Raw genomic sequence first — 21,868 nt, 5'->3', positions numbered from 1 at the left:
ATCACCGGTTAAAAGAGGAGAAATGCGCGCACTTAAATTCATTAACAGAACCCCAGCTCCCAGCACCCTGAATGGATTTTTAAATTACATTTACAATGTCAAGCGTTTTAAACACACGAACATTCAAGAGCAAGGGAAATTGTTTAAGACCCTAATCCTGGCCATTAGAAAAGGCTTTTGTCGTGCGTCGGGGGGGTATAGACCACATCCCAGCACCGTCGTCCAATCAAAAGCAAACTGCGCTCTTTACAATCGGTCCCATTGATGCGGAGCCGGTTCCAAAGAGCCCGGGTCGGTTTGATTGGTGTGGGACCGGCGCGATTACAAAACCCGGGCAGCCAACTGCAGCGCCAGCAGTTTGGGTCATTGTTCAACACCAGGCAGCAACTTGGAACTGACTTGTCAAAATGGGGAAATACTATCTGTCTATTAAACAGGTATCGGGCTCGAACCGATGGACAATATTTAAGAATCTGATTTGCACCGACTGGGTGCATTTTTCTTATTTTGTTTCTTAATTTTATTCCTATTCTAAAAAATGTTCACATTTTTAATGTTTTGTGAGCCGTAGGGGAACTACAGTGTTGCATATTTAGACTCTATTCTCGGTGTCAGTTTTTATTATAGAGAATTCTAACAGAATTTGATTGTAATATTTCTTTTTAACACATTATTTCTTTTTCCCGAAGGTCTTCTATGTCTTCACCTTTGTCTCTACATACAGTAACTCGTCAGGATTTGTTTTTAACCGACAGAGACGATCAAGAGAAGGAGACGAAGCCAAAAGTAAGACACCCACTTTGCAATTTAAGTTGCTAGTTTGTACACGAGTTCCTGCTGTTTTGTACATGTGTTGCATGCATAATAACCGAGAAGTGCAATAAACAGTTACACTTTGGTTGCTTAAACGTATTATCGGTTTTGCTGGGAAGAAAAGGGGACTTTGCTTTTACTTTTCACATCGAAAGTGAAACCGTAATTTTTCCGTGGAAGACTCCGTTATTCAGGGTACTAAGGACAATTTTGACATGGAAACAGTTAACGGAAACCTGTACCCTGCTGATGTAGGAAAAGCTGGACGTGTATGTTCGGCAGATCGTGACATTGTGCTCACAGACTAATGTGGATAAATCAGCCTTCTATTTTTTTGTTTACGGAAAGCCAAGGTGAAGTGTATTTTGGACAGGGTTTATTTATTTTGGCCGTTTTACCAGCAAGAAACTTTGGGTCAAATTTGCTAATGCCATTTTAAATATGTCAGATGTTAAAAGAGAAATATACATCCGCGTGTCCAGCTGCAAACTGCTTTAATGCCTTTCTGATTAAAAGGAATTACGCTACAAAATTTTAATTGAAATAACTTCTAATGCAATTCTTGTCACAAATGATTATAGCCTATGTAAGCACTCATTACAAATGCATAATAGCTCAATGTGTATATAGGTGCACCGTACGTGTTGTGCCCAATTCATTAATCATTTTGATTGACATTTGGATTTTTGGAAAATGTCAAAACTGTGTCTATATTCACCCGTACATAAACATGTTTGATACCCTTAGCTCACTAGTGACTAGGCTCTTGTGAATAGTATTGCAAAACACGGCTAATGACGCGCAGGTACGAATTTATGCATCAGCTAGGTCTTTTACACTGTATACAATATACACTATTTGGAGTGTATATGGAGTAGTTTGTGGTCAAACATCAGCTTTAATCGGTTGTATCCGACGCTAACACCTAACCTATCATAACCCTACACCCCTTTCAGACACCCCGGTAATCAGCACCTCGGAATCGTGTAAAAACAGATGCTTCGAGCTGGAGGAAGCCGAAGCGCCGAACTGCCGCTGCGACAACCTGTGCAAGACGTACAACAGCTGCTGCTCCGATTTCGATGCACATTGTCTGAAAACTGGTAGGCTACGTAGAATCACCTTTACTACTAAGTCACGGATTTCCACCATCTCTATAAATGACAGACTTGCAATTTACAAAAAAGCAGCACGCAATAATTTTGGTAATGAGTAAATTTAGGTTGAATATTGTTGCTTGGTTAAAATGCATTGTTATACTGTACGCAACTTATTATCAGACCGTTGACGTTTGATTTTGTATAGATTTTATTTCTGCTTTAAGATTTCCTTTCGCCCTGCACATTTATAACTACCCTATGCTGTTCTGAAATTAGGGTGGGACCATTTTTAGGGTGTAATGGTGTCAGAGTTGAATTGCGGACGACCGTGACCATGTATCGCTCCCGTGTTTCCGTCAGCTGGCGGGTTCGAATGCACCAAGGACCGCTGCGGGGAGACGCGCAACGACGAACACGCCTGCCACTGCTCCGAGGACTGCCTGGCCGCGGGGGACTGCTGCACCAACTACCGGACACTCTGCAAAGGTGCGTGGGGGGACCCTCCGCCTTCCCAGCAATGGGCTAGAGAGTAAAAAGTCATCGTGATCATTAATGTTAGTGAAGGTAGCAAGGTGAGGGAGTACCAGTCGAGTGTGCGTGAACTTAATTTAGAGTGAAAATCCCTCAGTGAATAAAAGCTATCAGGTGTTCTGTTGAATATTTGCATGGATCACAAAAAACAGACGTCTGAAGTCTGCATTTTCAGTTGCGGCGCTAAGCGCCTGCGTTGTGTGGGTTGCGCCTGTGGATCGTGTCTTCAAGTGATGGCTCTTTTGACCAGTCCTTGCTCCCCGTGACAGGTGACACTTCGTGGCTGCAGGAGGAGTGTGAGGAAATTAAAAGCCCAGAATGTCCAGCAGGGTGAGTTATCATGCCAGTATGAGTCGCTTATTGATGTTCTCTTTGAATTTGTGTGTGGATTTCTTCATGGTGAATCTTGGTTTCTTCTCTGGGGAAGCAATTCCCCCCAGTGTCATACTGTGTTTATTTTCGGGTTGGTGCCTTTGCAAGGGCAGATGATCAGATTGACAGGCTGAACAATTTGTATCCTGTCTTGACGCTGTGCATCCCCCGTCAGGCTCTGTGGTGCCACTGCTTTGACTGGGGCAGTTATTGCTGCCAACCCATGCAAAATAGCGGTGGTCCGGTGGTCACCGGCCACAGACTGAGAGATGCCCGACTCAGTCAATTAAAATTAAAAATAAAAAACTTGACACTTAGCTTTTACTTAAAACACTACTGAAAATGTCTAAATTCAGAGCTAATATTCTTGTGTTGTCAGGTGGGTTAGCTATTACTGGAGCGTGTGCAGAACGTGACTAGTTCTCTAATATTATTCTTGTTCCTTCGTTAGCTTTGTCCGGCCTCCTCTTATCGTGCTCTCTGTGGATGGTTTCCGGGCCTCGTACATGAAACGGGGCAGCAGTGTGATCCCCAACTTTGAAAAACTCAGTAAGACACAGTCCTCGCACCCTTTCAATTGCACTGTGTTCTTTAATTAAAAATATTTGTTACATACAAGTTACTCCACAGCTGGTCCAGTAGTAGCCGGTCTCACCACTCTACATTCTGTGCCTGCTGCGTGGTTAATTTTCGAGTTCTGCATGCACCTATTAACGAAAAATTATAGTATATATAAATTAAAACTATATATATAAAAACACATCACTTCTTTTGTTCGACTGCAAAAACGTGTGGTGTCCGATGCGTTTATCTTCTTCGTTGGTTTTTGTGGTTTTTAGGAGCCTGTGGCACTCACGCACCTTACATGAGACCCATGTATCCCACCAAGACCTTCCCCAATTTATACACCCTCGCAACGGTACGTGTTCACAGCCACTGCACTGGAGGTATTCCTGCATTTGTTTATACGCAGGCTGCATCGCTGTCAAGATATCTCTGGATGTAGCATTTAAAAATGACTGAAGTGCACACCCATGTCGGACTGACATCCCATCTAGAGTGATCACCACACGGTCACTGAAGATGCACGGATGGATGGATAGATGAACAGATTATAGATGGAAAGTGTAACTTTTCCCTCCCTTTTTGCTGATCCGTGTCATGGATGAATGGCTGAACTGCTTAGAAATTGCAAGCTTTCCCTTTTCATTTTATGCTTATGATTTTTCTCTATTGTATGTCACCATGTTGTGGCACTATCCACTCCATGCATTTTTTGTCCTTTTGTCTCCTTGTTAGGGTCTTTATCCTGAATCCCATGGGATAGTAGGCAACTCCATGCACGACCCCGTCTTCGACGCCAACTTCCACCTGCGAGGTCGAGAGAAGCTGAATCACCGCTGGTGGGGCGGGCAGCCTGTGAGTCCTGTACCTGTCTCTCCCCCAGGCGCGGGAACTGTGTGGATGGGAAGATGAAAACTGTGTCTGCATCTGTGAGCGATTGGTACAGCCTGAGCGGCAGCTGGACGCCCGTCTTTAAATCTGAGCTTCTGTTCAAGCACGGTGGGCTTGGCACAAATTCAACCACCGGCTTTGTTTTCGTTTCGAAAGATTCATCATGTGTACCAAGCAATCAGTGCTACTACAAACTTGTTTAAATGATTCTAGAACAATAATATAAGTGAGAAAGTGTGGTTAAGCAATTATCAGGTTAGTAAGTTTCATGTTAATTCTTTTATTTTCATGGAAAAATCCGGACCAGTTCATGAGACGCTGTTGTTGAAATTACGTTTCCTGAGGTTTATTTTAGTTGATTAATTGTCTGCGAGATTTTACCGGCTTGGACTAAACAGCACGTTCTCCTGCCAGATTTGGATCACTTCCATGAAGCAGGGCGTCAAGGCTGCAACCTTCTTCTGGCCCGTGTAAGACACCTTCCTCCTCCGCCGATCAATCGTGATGCTGGCTTTCCCGCTCTTCCTCTGCACATGAACGAAAACGGCCGCAGAACAGACCCCCAGCCATACTCCACCAGGCCGGAAGCTCCCCCAACCCCCCCATAAATACACATCACGGCCCAATTATGCTTCATTACATTGTGTCTGTATGTCAAAGCGGTTTTAGGGGTGCAGGGGACATGCTTGCCCTCGTCTTACCGGCCACTTGGGCTAGCCTTAGCGCTGGCGTTAGCGTAGCACCGAACACAAAGACTAACACATACTCACACACAGAAGCTTTTGACATGTTTTTTTTCTAGAGGTACAGGGGGGGGGATAATCAAACTTATTTTCCTAGCAATTTGTGCAAATTATCATATTTATGTGGAGCTGGATGCCTCTGAACTCTGGCAGTCTCATGACAACCCCCCCCCCCCCCCGATGGTGCTTACTGCCATTTGGGGTTGGTTGATGATACATCAAGTTAATGAGAAGGCCTTTGGTTGGTTATTGGAACCGGATTGGTCTCCATCCTGTGAAAAGGAGCTTATTTATCTGGGAGATTCAGAGAATCACAGGCCTTTCAGGCCCCTGCACTGCTAAGACCTGGTCTGGGTGCCTGAGTTCTGCCGGAGGCATAGACAAGGGCATCCGTTGAAGAACTGGAGAAGAAAAAGCTGAATGAAAGGAACGATACTTCATTTAAACTGAGTGTCCTTGGCCTCTCAGCCTCTGTTTTGTGTGCCTGCTTCTAGAGCAGATTGAGGTTTTCAGGAAGTTCGCACTGTGCCTTGAAGCACGAGTCAGCGAATCTCTTCGCCTCTTCTTCACTTCCTCATCTTCCTTTGTGTGCCACACACAAGAAATGCAGAAATGAATCTCTGTTGTTCAAGTGTTTTTAACTGGACCTCAATCCACTTGTTTGAATATACTGTTATACCCCATTGGCCGTGTCGTGTTTGCACGATTGTGTCTTTGTGCATTGCCCTTCTGTTTTGCTTATGGTTGTTTTGTTGGTCTCTCCTATAAATGAATGCATCCCTTTGCCGCCGTGCTGCCCTGGCAGAGTGATTCCCCTTGAGAGGAGGGTTCTGACCATGTTGCAGTGGCTCCATCTCCCGAGCAACGAGAGGTCAGCTCTCCCGCACTCACTCTCCCTACCGTGTTACGCCAATCCCGCCGTCTCCTAGCCAAATCCCACCGCCATAACCCATGTAGTCTGCATTAGCGTGAAGAGGAGGGGATTCTCTCAAGGGAACGTTGAGCCATTTTTCGGGAACAAACATGTCATATAGATATAACCACACAGGCAGATCGTGACAGTTGTACGTAATGCGTTGCGCAAACCCTTGCATGAGTCAGATTTTATGTAAGTCAGATTTACCTTACCATACCATTCAAGACAGCTTATAGCGAAAAACATATAAGCCAAAAATATAGTCGTAATACATATTAGAAGAGCACGCAAAATAAATATTTTACATACTTGTCAATGTCAACTTTTTGCGTTAGTGCTTTCGTAAACTCTATGTACCTCCGATATTGTTTTGCATATGTCCGGATTTATGTAAACCGGTTTTATGTGAGTCGAGAGCTGCCTGAATTGAGTTTGACAGAGTTATTTGACCCCTCCTCCCACGGCCCCCGCCCAGGCCATACGTGTACGCGATGCACTCTGAGCAGCCGGACACCTTCGGACACAAGCTGGGACCTCAGAGCACAGAGGTGAGGCGCTGTTGGATCTGGGACGGGGGCTGGGATGCTCCAGCTTGTTTTGGGGGGGGGGGGGGGTTCATTAACCATAGACTGCTGTGTGGCAGCTGGCCCTTTAAGAAAGACTGTTATATTAAAGATATCGTTGTGTCTAACAGCTAAACAGCCCACTGAAGGACATTGATAAGGTAGTCGGACAATTGATGGAGGGTCTGAAACAGATGAAGCTTCATCGCTGTGTGAATATCATCCTGGTGGGAGACCACGGTAATCCCCACATTCGCCAATAGGGGGCACTAACTGTGCTAATTATCTAATTGCTAGCTATTCTAGAATCTGGTAATAGATGGTAATATGTTTACAATCCTCCCATTTCAGTGCTCCTGTTTTTTTCTTATTTTCCAGCTGTGATGTGATGCCTGTTTGTGGTTTTTACGCAGGAATGGAGGAAGCCCACTGTGACAGGACAGAGTTCCTGAGCTCGTACCTTAGCAACGTGGATGACATAATTCTGATACCCGGATCCCTGGGAAGGATTCGCTCCAGGTCACCCAACAATCCCAAATGTGAGCGAAAGGGAGGCGACGGCCTGGTGTTTTACACCCTGATCCGTATCGGTCCCTTATGGGTTGTGTGCAACCCTGTGTTAATCTGGAGTAGGACAGGAACAGGACAGATTTATGGATAAACAGCTTGTCTTAGAGTATTTCCATCCCAGTTTGCCATTCATACCTGTGTATTAGTGTATTATTCAGTATTCAGTTATCCACAGTTAGTGCACACACACAGATACAGACACAGACAGACACACACACACACATTTATCCAAACCGGTCCCAGCTACACATTTGCTGTAACAGTGCTGCACAGCCCCCGACAATCAGGCAGACTGATTAAAGATTAGCTTAACGTTGACTAGCTAGTTAGCTTAAACCGCGGGTGAAATGCGGCAGTTGGTTGATTATTTTGACATATTTTTCCACATGCATATGTAATGTGGAATCTCTCCATCCATTTAATCGCCAGATGACCCGAAAGCTATTGTGGCCAATTTGACAGTGAGTGTCTTCTTTTATCTTTTATGCGTTTCAATATTATTTCCCCCTTTTTGTGGGAGCGTGTTTACCTGCTGAGTGACCCCCAACTCCCCCCTTCCCCCCGCCCCATTCTCTCAGTGCAGGAAGCCAGACCAGCACTTCAAGCCGTACCTGAAGCAGCACCTCCCCAATCGGCTGCACTACGCCAACAACCGGAGAATCGAGGATGTGCACCTCCTGGTGGAGAGAAAGTGGCACGTGGCCCGGTAATTCCTCCCCCATACAGACAGGGGGCGCTAGCATTAAACTGGGTGGCATTTTGAATGCCTGTTTTAATGGAAACTTGTAATATAAGCCCATGAGGTCATGCCAGCGGTGGGCAGGGTGTGCTTGGCAGAGGTCTAATACGGGGAAGTCCTCCTGTTTGCCTTGGCGTGCAAAGCAGAAAAATGAAAGGGACCTTTCACCTTTTCGTCTGGGGAGATGCAGGCCGCCTGATCACCAGCATGAGGTCTGGCAGCTTTGCAGCAGGAGGGTTTAGCGCCTCCGCAGCTGGGACACGAGATGCCGGGTCTTTCGCTTGCTGAAATGAAACACGGAGTTCATGTTTACTCAAGACAGAGCCGATATCGGCCTCTATGTCCCTAACAGTTTCATGTTTAACGTAAACATTTCCTCCCATCTTCCTCTAGGTCTCTAGAGTGTCGCTAATGCAATTTCCCCGCTCATGTTTAGTTAAAGGAACTTACTGTTATGTGCCGAACAAAAACTCCGGTGATGATGCCGGGAAGCTTTACTTGAGGATGCCAACCGTGACCTGGTCTATGCATCCTGCTTTTCATTTATGATTAATTATGTTTATCTTAGAAAAGCTCCCGAAGGCAAGAAGCATCCTGGGAAATGTGGTTTTTCTGGTGACCATGGTTACGACAATAAGATCAACAGCATGCAGGTAGGTTTCATTTAACTTTAATTTAATTAAACTCTAATTTAATTTTAATGAAACTTTTATTGTTATTCATGTTTTTATTACTACTTTATGTGTGTTATATAAAATAAACACTTTATTGTGAGTTGAGATATATATTTTATTTCTTTTCAGACCATATTTTTGGGCTATGGTCCTGACTTCATGTTCAAGACAAAAGTACCTGTATTTGAAAACATTGAACTGTACAATGTGATGTGTGGTAAGGACCCTTCCCATGCATGTAATTTAGGCGTCCTGCTGGATGCCTGTTTCTTTATTTACACCTAACCTGTCTGGTTCTCAGACCTTCTGGGCTTGACACCAGTCCCCAACAACGGCACGCATGGCAGTCTGAACCACCTGCTGAGGACCCCCTCCCACAAGCCCACTGCCCCAGAGGAGGTGTCCAAGCCCTCCACCCCCATACCCGCAACTGCCATCACCGACGACCTGGGGTGCAGCTGTGACGACAAGGTCAGTAGGCATACTTGGCATACTTGGCATACTTGTCGCATCTTTCCCATGACACAATTTTAGTACCTTAAACGACCTAGTAAAATTGCTTAATATATTGTGTGTGCTACCATTTAAACTTCAACCTTTTGGCACCTTTCATGTTTTTAAGCTTTGCCTTAACATGTATGTTTATTGTATAATAAATTAATCTAGATCTGTTTTAGTGTCTAGATCTGTTCTCTGTTCTAGATCTATAGAACATCATAAAGATCATTACATGTGCTTCATGAAATCTGTTCAGCTAAATCTGTTCTGCTAACAATGAAGTTATCCATTCCTGTCAAATGCTCTTGTAGTCTTCATTGCCGCCGTCTTGTCTTTGCAGAAGTGAATCTCTTTTGCGAGGCATGTTTACCTCCCATCTTTTGCAGTTGCGTTCAAAATATAGGGGGCAGAGAGCTTTGAAAACCACCCTTGTAAGAGGCTATAACCTGGAGTCTCTGTGGCTCTGTCTGTTACAGAACAAAGTTGAAGAACTCAACCAAAGACTGATGCAAGCTATAGACGGTAAGGCTTTAGGTCACTGCTCGTTATAATGCCAGTGTTCAGAATCAGAATCTGGTTTATAGGCCGAGCATGTTCACACACACAGCGAATTTGATTCCAGTAGATACAGACACAGTTAAGACTGTCTAGTTGATATACAGTGTGCATGTGTGTGTAGTAGCTGTAGAATAGTGTGTCAGTGTAATGCATGTTGGAATAAACGTAACGTGCATTACAATGTTATAGCAGGTGTTGTGTGGTAATTTGTTGGAATGAAGGCAGTTAAATGGCAGTTGATTTTTAAATAAACTTATTATTTAAAAACATTCATTTGAATATGCTTTTCCGTTTTTGGGTCAGGTCTTGTGTCTTTGCTTTGATGTTTTACAGACAGCAGAAACCTTCCGTTCGGTCGGCCGGCGGTCTTGTTCCGCACCAAGTACAGCGTGCTGCACCACAGCGACTACATCAGCGGGTACAGCGAGGTGCTCTCCATGCCGCTGTGGACGTCCTACACGGCGGCCAAGCAGGTAGATTGGGCGGTGAATAAGAGGATTACTGGCTTTGAAAAAGAGGATTATTGGCTTTGAAGTACTAGATATTTAAGTACTACTGCTATGAATCTCATGGTGCAACAGGAGTACAAGAACTAACTAGAAATTAATAATGTAATTCAATTTAAAACTACTACATTTATGTATGTAGCAGATGCTTTTATCCAAAGCAAGATACAATTCAGAAGGCAGGTCAGACGGTCCCTGGAACATTTCAGGGTTAAGGGCCTCGTTTAAGGGCCCAGTGGTTACATTGTCAGCCATGGGATTTCAACCGTCAGCTTTCTGATCACGAGCACGACATCATAACCTGTAGAGTTGTACAGTTTGGTTAGTTGAGTTGTACGTATCTGCACAACAAAACTGATCCCATTGGGCTGATGTTCTGTCATGAGACCATTCTGTGTGTCACTGGCAGTGGTCATTATTAAGTGATCTTTTGGGCCACTTCTATATCAGTGACATTACTTAAATTGCCATCCAAAGCAGGTATGTAAATATCTACACACAGCTGAAGTAACTTTTTTGGTTATAGTTACCCAAAGCGAGTTCCATTTTTAAACCTGTTTGTGTGTTTTTTGTGGCTCAGTTAAGGTTGAGCTCCTTGCTTATTAGTTCCTTCGCAGGCCTTGAACCGATAACCTTCTGGCAATGGGTGCAGATCATTCACCACTGATTGACATGTTTGAAGAGGACCTTCATGTTGACGACCTGATCATGTGGCTCGTTAGCGTCGTGCCGGTCGTCATACGGCGTGTCCTCTTTTTCAGGTCGATGTAACTCCCCTCCCAGAGTCCATGAACGGCTGTGTGAGGCCGGACATTCACGTCTCCCCGGCTCACAGTCAGTCCTGCTCCGGGTACAAAGCGGACAAGCAGATCTCCTACGGCTTCCTGTACCCCCCACGTGAGTTCCCCCCCGTGTGTGAGGGACAGGCTCACTTCTCTGGGGGCCCTAGCCTGACGTGACTAAGGCCACCACTTGCGTTATTTTGTGGGACGAAAGGGAAACAAGCAAGAATTAAGAATGATGCACTGTCAATAACCCACTAATCGGTGTGTCTGTGAGGGTGGGGGCTGCTGGCAGAGTTTTTGGCCAAATTTCATACGTTTAATGGTTCCAGGGTCACTGGTTTTGCTGTAACCCATAATAGGCTGTGCATTAACCCGGCGCTGCGCACCAGGGTCGTCAACGCTAACAGCTTTTGCATTAATCCAGCACCAATTTTTCCCCTCATTTCTAGAGCTGGCCTCTTCCCCTGACGCAAGATACGACGCAGTCCTGATAACAAACACCGTTCCTATGTATCCGGCATTCAAGAGTGAGTACAGCTTTTGCTTAGTTTTAAACGAGGAGGTTGCTGGCACGGATGAGGTGTCTCACAGCAGAATTAGCATGGATATTCTGGCTTGCTGAATCCGTGAAGTATACATTTTATATAAAAATTTATTTACCAACCAAAGATTTATATTAGCGTCAATAATATGAATGTGCGGTTGTGTTGGTTTTCTGAAGATCTTAAATCAGGCCACTATGTTTAAAATTTACTACATTACTTAATTTATGTTAAAATTAAGACATCTCGGAATTTCCCGGTAAATTTCCCAACACTTCCATCCCTCGCTGAGCGTGAACACCTTTTTTATGTCACAAAGCGACACGAGACGGCTTTGACTGAGCGGTTATAATGTCCCATTCATGGCTAAGCCCCACGCCAGCCAATCCACACACTCCAGGTCAGTTTAGGACAGCGTGTTCCTCCATTAACACCTCGGCACTTTATATACAGCCAACATCGCCAGGGTCGGCCTTCATCCCCGCACAGTGCGGCAAACCCTCAGGCCAATTTTTCACTTTATATCACGCTGTGTTGGTCGCCATGATGGGCTTTGGGCCACAAAAGGTGATTGGGGGGGGCTTTCTATGACAGAGCCTGCCATTCTCCTCCCTCTCCCTCCGCAGAGGTATGGAACTACTTCCAGAGGACACTGGTGAAGCGTTACGCCAGTGAGCGGAACGGAGTCAATGTCGTCAGTGGTCCCGTCTTCGACTACGACTTCGATGGCCTCCGAGACACGTCCGAGAAACGGAAACAGTAAGGCGCCATCGGCCAAATCTGCTAACTCGCCAGAAATGCCGCGTATTTGTCAATGTCGTCGTCTCGTTAAAATGCTCATTAAAAGTTAGCTGCCCTGGCCACGGTTAGCCTTTTTTTAATTGTTGCTAACATTACTTTAGCGCCACCTAATGCCTATAAATTGTATCGCAACATTTGAAGTTGCGCAAGTGCTGGTGACCAGATTGTTTTGTTGCATGGGAAGTGGGTGCAGAACAAAGTCAACCAAGAACTTGCGTGCTGCCTGCATGCAGTGGTGCATGCATGCACCTCGATGATGCAGCGAGGATGCAGCGTGGTCTCCAGCAGCGGTGTGGTAACTAGGACTGCACGTGTCTGTGTGTGCAAAGGTACGCCAGTGGCTCGCTGCAGATCCCCACTCACTACTACAGCGTGGTGACCAGCTGCCTGGACTACACCCAGGCCGTGGACGGGTGCGACGGCCCCCTCAGCGTTTTCGCCTTCATTCTCCCCCACCGGCCCGACAACGACGAGAGCTGCAACGTGAGTCCTTCTCAGCGCCGCCGTCCTGCTGGGACCCACATTTGTCCTCACGCGCAGTGATTCTTGCCTGACTTTGACCCATCTGGCATGACAATCGAGAGACTGATGATTCATTGAGTGAACAGCTTCAATAACGACACAGAGAGATGTTAGCGTTGGCGTTTCACAATACGATAGGAAGAAGTTAAATGTAATATTGGATAAACTATCCCAGAAAAAAGTGAAAAATTAATAGTGTTACGTTTTTACCCATAGCATCTTAAGTTAATTTTAATAAAGCTTTCTGCTTTATTAGTATGTTAAAAGGGTCCTTTCTCAGCCTCGAACCATTACCATGCTTGGAGTTCAAGTCCTTGAAAACTACTCCACCATTCTCAACCAATCAGCTCTCATGCCTGCATGGCTGAGCATTTCCTATATGCGGAGGACTAGGGTCCTCCTTCCCTGTGTGCTTGCGAGCGCCTCAATAGGCTGATGGGGCCGCTGTGTCTCCTGCCCTCAGAGCTCCGAGGATGAGTCCAGGTGGGTGGAGGAGCTGATGAAGATGCACACGGCTCGCGTGCGGGACGTGGAGATCCTCACCGGCCTGGACTTCTACCGCAGGACCAGCCGGAGCTACACCGAAATCCTGTCCCTAAAGACTTATTTGCACACATACGAGAGCGAGATTTGAAGCGTCTCCATTGCGCTTCTTTTAACTGGGTGTATATTTTTTTTTAATTTGAGTTCCTATATTTATTATTCCTGCAAGTGTTTACTGATGGTTAACATTATAATTTTATATAGCTAATTCACTTTTTATTACCAAGCATGAACTGACTAATGTTTATAACCTCTAATTAGTGTTTTTTTAATGGAGATGCTGTTTATTGAGGAGTGTTTTGTGTGAGGCTGGTGACACTGCGTAGGTTAACGTGTTCTGATACATGTACTGTACACATTAATGGACCAGACATCCTGGTCTGCAGCACTATACTGTTACTTGTCCGTTGGCTGCACACACAGCTCACGTGGCATTGCAATAAACATTTACTCATCTGAATGTCGCCCTCTAGTGGTGCTAGGCGTGGGAGCACTTTTCCCATTGACGTAACTGCGCATTTGTTCAGGTTATTGCTGGCAGTGACTGTTAAAGGCAAGGTGGTCATGTGGCTCTAGACATATGTATAATATGCAGTGCATTTTGTTTTTATTGTTTTTAGATGGGTCTATAAAACGTGTAAATAAGCATTCAAGTGTTAACTGTTCCATATGCAATCAGAAATGAAATATTGTGACTTTATCTTTTCAAAAGTACTATGTGAAGTAAACATGACAAGTTTTACATGCTTAAAATTAATGTTTTGTTTGGGCCGTGTTATCTTCTCATTATACTGCTTGTGAAAGGTAAGTTCTGTAATTTACATTTACTAATTTTTATATAAAATTATTTACGATGGACAAGCATGTATTTTTTTGTACTAACATTATCCCCATAAAATAAAAAAATTCAATCCTCATATAATTGCAAAGCTTCCAGATTTTAAGGCAGAATACATACATGTGTATTGTTTTGAAAACTTAAGTGATTGCCGTGCAAACTGTGTGCCTATTTACGATTTAATTTCACATACTGTACAATGAAATAATGTCCTTTTATGATGGTTTCCACTGTGAGACAATTAGAATTTTGATATTTTATAATTTCCTTAATGGCTCATCGTAGGATATTACCATATCACAAGATACACAGGACAGTATAAGATTGTATATAAAAATACATATTTATTGAAATATTTCAACACTGGTCATTGCTGGAAAAATCATATATATATATATATTGTGAACATATATACAGGTAACATTTACAGAAGTTTACTATACACACACACTGGCCAAAAAAAATAGTCACCGCTTGAATTTAAATTAGCAGGTACTTAAAAGCCAACGATGGAAAAAAAAACCTAAGACTGTGTCTTTGACACATCAGTGGCTTGTGCTTTCTTAACATATTTGAAATAGTTGTGACAAGTCACAGATCTCAAAAACCAGACACGAGGAACAGATGAATATCGCCACTCCTGCTGGATGAATCTGTTTAACCTTTAAATCCGTGTTTGGCAGTGTCTTTCATAAGAAAACGTGCTAATCTTCTGCAGCACTGCAGGTTTCGTTCCCATGCAGACCTTTTCCATCCAGCCATCCACTCACCTCCTTGGGATGCTGCGGCTATGGTTGGGCAGGTGGTAGGGAGCGTCCTCTAGGGGGCAGTACGAGTGGCAGACGCAGGTGTTGATAAACATGACGAGTTTCTTTAGTGACCTGCCGCCAGGACACCTGAATGTGACCTGCACGGTCCTGGTGCTGTGTGGCGTGCAACAGCGGTCGTCACTGCAGGATCCGCAATACAGCGGCTTGTACTCCTGCATACTGGTGCAGTTCTTGAAATTGAAGTGGGTGGGCTTCGGGGTCCTCTTCGTTTTCTGGCACTCGTCCCCCTTCTGTGGAGGAAGATTAATCTCAATGAAATGCTGTCATGTCCTGTCATGGCCACCAGAGGGAGTCAGTGAGACCTTCTCCCTCCAGTTCACCTGCTTACTATTTCATTGCCTAATTAGCAGAGGGGATCTAACTGTGTATGATTAGATTTCCTACTTAAGTTGCATCTGGCACACGACTTGTTGCTTAGTCTTGGGGAAACCTGTTTTAGTGGTTTGAGCTCCACAGTTTATGGTGTTACATTGGCATCTTTTGTAAGTTTATGCTTTTGTAATTTGGAGCTTAGATTGGAAAATACTAAGCAAGAGTCTGAGTTATATAGTTATATCTGTTCTACTCTATGTCTCTTCTACTAACCAGGAAGTCACGTGACAAATGTATATTCCTGTGTATAAATCTTTAGCTTGTATCACACCATTTCTTACCTTTATCTCATGTGACTGTTCTGTCCTTCATTATATGATCATTTCATGTTACCTTTTTGCAATATCCGTTACTATCTATCTGTGTCGTCTCTAATTACTTATTTCTATTTCTTTCTTGACTTTTTTTCTCATATGTAGAGCACTTTGATCTGCATTTCATGAAAGAAAGATGCTATATTATAATTACTATAACTATAATTACAGTTACGGAGTCACCTCACACCTCTGGGACCCGGGTTCGAGTCTCTGCCATGGCTTCATGGGGTTTCCTCTGGTTTCCCCCCACAGTCCAAAAACATGCTGAGGTTGATTGGAGGTACCCAATTGCCCATAGGGGCGTGTGTGTGAGTGACTGGTGTGGGAGTGTGCCCTGTGATAGGTTTGTGCCCCATCCTGGGTTGTTCCCTGCCTTGCACCTGTAGCCTCCAGGATAGGCTCCGACCCCACCGCTACCCGATGTAGGACAAGGTTTGGGGTTGGATGGATTATGATTATTATGATGATAAGGATTTGCTGTGCTGTGGTCTCTCCTTCAGACCACAAAGCACTATGGCAGTTTTCAGAAATCATTTCATGAAACTCTCAACACCACTGATCCCTTATATTTACATCTGAAATGCACATCTAGAAAATGTGAAGTAGACCGCCTCACAGGAGCCACCTACTGGGCAGGGAGTTCGAATCACATCCCAGCTCTGTGTGTCTGGAGTCTGCATGATCTCACACAATTTGGAGATGCCAGCTAACTGCACATAGTTGGATTTAGGGAGGAGGCCAGATCACCCAGAGGGATCCGGCACAACAAGCTCGCAGACGAACGTTGCAAAAGAAGCACCGATTGTGAAAAGGCCATTAGTACCTCCATCGTCGTGGCGACGCGCTGCTTTGGGCCGCAGGGCCTGACGAGGCAGAGGCGGCTCTGCTTGACCATCTCGCAGCGGCGGTTCCGGGTGGTGACCCGTGTGGACACCCCCAGGCCGCACGTACGCGAGCAAGCACTCCACACCGACGTCTGCTCGATACAGTTCAGGCTGGGGTCAAAGCCCAGTGTCTCCTCCTGCCTGTATGCTAGATTCCAGACAAAAAAACAACCATTACTGTCATGGCTTTGTGCTCAGAATTTTTTTTCCCGTTATCTTAAATCTTTAACGATTAAGACAGCACTGTATGCCTTGGGGGAAAGGGGCGTGGCTACATCTTTTTCACCCGCTAAAATAGCCCTCCCCCTAAACACATGTAGGCCTACACTAATTAGTTTGTGTTCTGATTCATTTTCATTAAAATCAGCCCCCTCCTTCATAAGACTCCAATGACGCTCCTACTTGAAAATCTTCCCAGCCACAAAGACGTAAATAAACCACGATAATTTAAACTTTTGTTGCAGCGACTCCCTACTCCGTGCCGCACTGCCTTCCGGTTCGTCCGCCGCCCTCACAGATTCTCACCAGCCATGGCGAAGCCCCCGAGGAGGCTGGCCTCGGACGGGGGCTCGGACGGGGGCACGCAGACCCACTGCTCGCAGCACTGGCCTGGGACCTGCACTTTACGGGGGGAGGGGCAGTCGGGCCCCGGCAGCATGACGTCGAGGTCGCAGCGCGGCACGCAGCCGATGTTGCCGTCCTGGCAGACGCACTGGTACTTGCAGCTTGGGAAGAAGGTCTCGCCGTCCCGGTAAACGGCGTCGTCAAGGCGACAGACCTTTCCTTCGCGTGCTGTACAAAACAGACACAGACCGGCCTTTAAGTCACAGGGGTGTTTCTAAAAATATTTTTCCTCACGTATTTATTGACTACACGAATACGAATACACAAACACAATGCATAATGGCAAAAAGTTCTTTTGTGTGACACGATAATAACAACTTTGCAAAATGAGCAGTTGTTAATTCTACTATGTCTCTACAGTTGTAAAATTGTAGTTCTACAGCTGAACATGAAATGTATTTTTGGTGCTAACCAGCGCATTTAATTTAACAAGGTAATAGGTGCATTATATATTGGGGAGTCCTTTGTAGGCCTCATGAAAAGCTACCCATCTAACCTTAGCGTTATATTATTCATAATATTAATATTTATCTATGTATGTATATGTATACGTAGTCCCGAGTTTTCGTGGCGCCTTCAACTAAATGGGTCCAAGCGAGCCATGGACGATACTGGGGCGGTATGGAAAATGTACTGGTTGTGTGCTGGTGAATCCGTGCCCCCCTTGTGTAGTTTAATCCTGCAGTCATGATTAATGATTCGGTAAAGCTAAAATAACCCGCCTTCCTTAATTACTGTACCTGCTTATCTAGGGGGCAGGAACATTTTACCGCGACACCCCATGCAGTGATTTCCGTGAAGTCTACTGGAAATAGGTGTAAAGTGAAGAAATGGAAAATGTTTACTAACTCTCATAATGATCAAGGTATGAAAAAAAAACCCGGAATACCAGTGCTTTGTTTTTTTTGTAAAATCTGTGACTGTGTAATTCAGTAACGTCAGAAGTCTAATTAAGACCAAAACTACAAAACTTTGATCAAAACAACACTTAAAACGATAGCTTAAATTGCACTTATTGTAAATGATATATTAATTTGGGATCACGAGACAGTCTTAAAACATCTAACAGTTTCTCGGAATTTCTAAAAACCGGTGTTAAACGGCCTTTTACAACTTAAACTGCAATAATGTTGATCCGAATTACTGACTTTTTCTAATTATAGGCAACCGTAACATTTTGAGATTCTTAAACAGTCATTAAATTTAAAGGGCGGAGCCACAATTGATCGGTTCCTCATCGCGGCTTTTCAACGTCAATATGAATTACAGCAGCTTATAAACATCGTTTTTGAAGCTGATTACGAGGCTCCCGCCTTCCTGGAGCGAGGGCTCACCCATGCAGACCCCGCTCCTCCTGCGCACGTTAGCGGCGTAGTCGCAGCGCAGACCCCGGCGCGCGTCGCACGGGCTGCTTTCCGAGCACTGCTCTCCCCTCTGGCGGGCGCACGCGAGGCAGCACGCGCAGTCGTCCAGCACTAGGCGGACACCGGGGGCGCACGCGGGGGGCTCGGCGGCGCAGCGGCAGCGGGACGGACACTGCTGCGCCCACGTCTGGGAGGGTAGCTGCAAGGGAAGCGGCGTCCGTTAGGCCTGGCAAAATGTGAACATATAAACCCAGAATAAATAGGTTATTGAAAAATACACTTACCTGTGCTGACACAAAGAAAACAAAAAAACTAAAGAATTTCCCCACAAGGTACATCATCCTTAATGCTTTCACTGGTGTGTCTCTGCACCTCCAAAGGCACGTGCTAATCCAGAGTCCCTAGTCCCGGTAAATACCAGTCTGCAGGAGTATTTATAAAGCTCCTGACAGAAGTCAAAATGGGTGGTTTGGGAGGGGGAAAGACTCGCAATAATGTCCTTGTGTTCAGCACAACTGACTCTGTTAAGAGTGAAGTCTAAAAGTAACACTGCAGTGCAAAAATGCCAAACACACTTGACCCAAGCACAGATGCTCCGGAAGAGACGGAAGTTGTCAGGAAGTTTTATGGATGTTCTTTATGTAAACAATGTGGTTTCCAGGTCAAATTATTAATCATAATCAAAAAAGCCCTGCCTGAAACCCCAAATTCAGCCCTGCCTGAAACCCCAAATTCAGCCCTGCCTGTACTTAAATGCTTAATTGCGCATTGACACATCATTGGTCGATGACCCAGCTCACTGCTGCTTTTGTGTCACAGTGGTGATTCTTGATGACGCGCTTTATGTTGTTTTGTGAATGCTATTTCCATGTAAGCATGATAACATACCAGATATGAGAAATTGAAGGAGAAAGCCTCTGGATTTTTGTATAACACAACATGTCTGCGTGATACTTTTAGAAGGGCAGGGTACTGTTGGTTTTGGTACTCTGATTTCCTCCTGCAGTTCAAAGATCCAGTTGGGAGACTTGGCATCTCTAAATTGCACGTAATGTCAAAGATTGTGTGCATGAGCCCCATAAGGGACTTCTATCCCTATCAGGGTGTACCCCAGCCCCATGTCCCATGATGCACTGCCATCCCTATCAGGGTGTACCCCAACCCCGTGCCCCATGATGGACTGCCATCCCTATCAGGGTGTACCCCAGCCCCATGTCCCATGATGCACTGCCATCCCTATCAGAGTGTACCCCAGCTCCGTGCCCCATGATGCACTGCCATCCCTATCAGGGTGTACCCCAGCCCCGTGCCCCATGATGCACTGCCATCCCTATCAGGGTGTACCCCAGCCCCGTGCCCCATGATGCACTGCCATCCCTATCAGGGTGTACCCCAGCCCCATGTCCCATGATGCACTGCCATCCCTATCAGGGTGTACCCCAGCCCCGTGCCCCATGATGGACTGCCATCCCTATCAGGGTGTACCCCAGCCCCATGTCCCATGATGCACTGCCATCCCTATCAGGGTGTACCCCAGCCCCGTGCCCCATGATGGACTGCCATCCCTATCAGGGTGTACCCCAGCCCCATGTCCCATGATGCACTGCCATCCCTATCAGAGTGTACCCCAGCTCCGTGCCCCATGATGCACTGCCATCCCTATCAGGGTGTACCCCAGCCCCGTGCCCCATGATGCACTGCCATCCCTATCAGGGTGTACCCCAGCCCCGTGCCCCATGATGCACTGCCATCCCTATCAGGGTGTACCCCAGCCCCGTGTCCCATGATGCACTGCCATCCCTATCAGGGTGTACCCCAGCCCCGTGTCCCATGATGCACTGCCATCCCTATCAGGGTGTACCCCAACCCCGTGCCCCATGATGGACTGCCATCCCTATCAGGGTGTACCCCAGCCCCATGTCCCATGATGCACTGCCATCCCTATCAGAGTGTACCCCAGCTCCGTGCCCCATGATGCACTGCCATCCCTATCAGGGTGTACCCCAGCCCCGTGCCCCATGATGCACTGCCATCCCTATCAGGGTGTACCCCAGCCCCGTGTCCCATGATGCACTGCCATCCCTATCAGGGTGTACCCCAGCCCCGTGTCCCATGATGCACTGCCATCCCTATCAGGGTGTACCCCAGCCCCGTGTCCCATGATGCACTGCCATCCCTATCAGGGTGTACCCCAGCCCCGTGCCCCATGATGCACTGCCATCCCTATCAGGGTGTACCCCAGCCCCGTGCCCCATGATGCACTGCCATCCCTATCAGGGTGTACCCCAGCTCCGTGCCCCATGATGCACTGCCATCCCTATCAGGGTGTACCCCAGCCCCGTGCCCCATGATGCACTGCCATCCCTATCAGGGTGTACCCCAGCCCCGTGCCCCATGATGCACTGCCATCCCTATCAGGGTGTACCCCAGCCCCGTGGCCCATGATGCACTGCCATCCCTATCAGGGTGTACCCCAGCCCCGTGGCCCATGATGCACTGCCATCCCTATCAGGGTGTACCCCAGCCCCGTGGCCCATGATGCACTGCCATCCCTATCAGGGTGTACCCCAGCCCCGTGCCCCATGATGCACTGCCATCCCTATCAGGGTGTACCCCAGCCCCGTGGCCCATGATGCACTGCCATCCCTATCAGGGTGTACCCCAGCCCCGTGCCCCATGATGCACTGCCATCCCTATCAGGGTGTACCCCAGCCCCGTGGCCCATGATGCACTGCCATCCCTATCAGGGTGTACCCCAGCCCCGTGGCCCATGATGCACTGCCATCCCTATCATCTCTTGCGGGGTTGTGGAAAGACTGGAGACTGCAGGGTCATGGAGGAAAAGGCATCAGGGAAGGGGACTGAGCTCAGCAGTGATGAGGGGCTGTGCGTCTATGTTAAGGCTGGTTCATACTTCTCTGCACAAGCGCAATACTCGCGCATCCACTCTTCGTATGCGTACGCAGAAACATACATAGTGCGCCAGTCAAGCCGCGTACCATGCCCTTGCACACAACGTGTTGTATTTATATTCTTATTAATAATATGAATTATTATTCTGACGCTCCCTGCACACGTACCACAGCAGTGAGATTTGTGTCCGTTTCTCTGTTTTACAAATTCAGAGCCCTGCCTACACTCACGCCACATGCATTTACATGCATATAACATTTTTATCCCCTTATAAATAGTCTGTAGGGTTTGCGAACTGCCCCAACGCTCGTCAAAATCTTCCAGGTTGGTATTTAAAGTGGACGCTAGCGAATCGATCATGCGCAGTGTGCGCAGAGCTGCGGGGACACAAATTCGGAGTGCAACAGGCGTTGGTCCGCAAAGGCGAAGCGACGAAACGGCCCGTAAACGCGTGCAGGGGAGTATGAACCAGCCTTTACGGCGTGCTTGTCTCAA

At 46.4% G+C, this 21,868-nt stretch overlaps 2 protein-coding genes across 3 annotated transcripts; one reads left to right on the top strand and one right to left on the bottom strand.

Moving 5' to 3' along the window:
• Window positions 1–210: 210 nt before the first annotated feature.
• Window positions 211–14,154, top strand: enpp2 (ectonucleotide pyrophosphatase/phosphodiesterase 2). 2 transcript variants are annotated; one of them, XM_023813705.2, is made up of 25 exons: window positions 211–437; window positions 690–786; window positions 1,770–1,916; window positions 2,274–2,399; window positions 2,714–2,774; window positions 3,268–3,365; window positions 3,656–3,735; window positions 4,116–4,235; window positions 4,686–4,741; window positions 5,820–5,885; window positions 6,406–6,478; window positions 6,625–6,733; window positions 6,907–7,032; window positions 7,493–7,524; window positions 7,642–7,769; window positions 8,371–8,455; window positions 8,606–8,693; window positions 8,778–8,947; window positions 9,361–9,496; window positions 9,866–10,005; window positions 10,800–10,935; window positions 11,273–11,350; window positions 11,992–12,124; window positions 12,496–12,649; window positions 13,152–14,154. In XM_023813705.2, exons 1-25 carry the CDS (start codon window positions 408–410, stop codon window positions 13,320–13,322), a joined length of 2,640 nt encoding a protein of 879 aa, XP_023669473.2. In that variant the 5' UTR covers window positions 211–407; the 3' UTR covers window positions 13,323–14,154. The 2 variants fall into 2 exon arrangements, with proteins under 2 accessions (XP_023669473.2, XP_023669482.2); XM_023813714.2 differs by having other exon boundaries at window positions 219–437; window positions 9,451–9,496.
• A 282-nt stretch (window positions 14,155–14,436) lies between these two features.
• On the bottom strand, window positions 14,437–18,955 carry ccn3 (cellular communication network factor 3). Its single transcript, XM_023813781.2, has 5 exons — window positions 18,745–18,955; window positions 18,431–18,659; window positions 16,998–17,264; window positions 16,412–16,620; window positions 14,437–15,129 (listed from the first exon to the last, which is right to left on the bottom strand). Exons 1-5 carry the CDS (start codon window positions 18,799–18,801, stop codon window positions 14,836–14,838), a joined length of 1,056 nt encoding a protein of 351 aa, XP_023669549.1. The 5' UTR covers window positions 18,802–18,955; the 3' UTR covers window positions 14,437–14,835.
• Between the last annotated feature and the right edge of the window lie 2,913 nt (window positions 18,956–21,868).

Source organism: Paramormyrops kingsleyae, chromosome 9 (genome assembly GCF_048594095.1).
Source record: "Paramormyrops kingsleyae isolate MSU_618 chromosome 9, PKINGS_0.4, whole genome shotgun sequence".
Lineage (NCBI taxonomy): Eukaryota > Metazoa > Chordata > Actinopteri > Osteoglossiformes > Mormyridae > Paramormyrops > Paramormyrops kingsleyae.
Note: the sequence above shows the minus strand (reverse complement) of the source record. Positions and strands in the feature narration are given on the sequence as shown.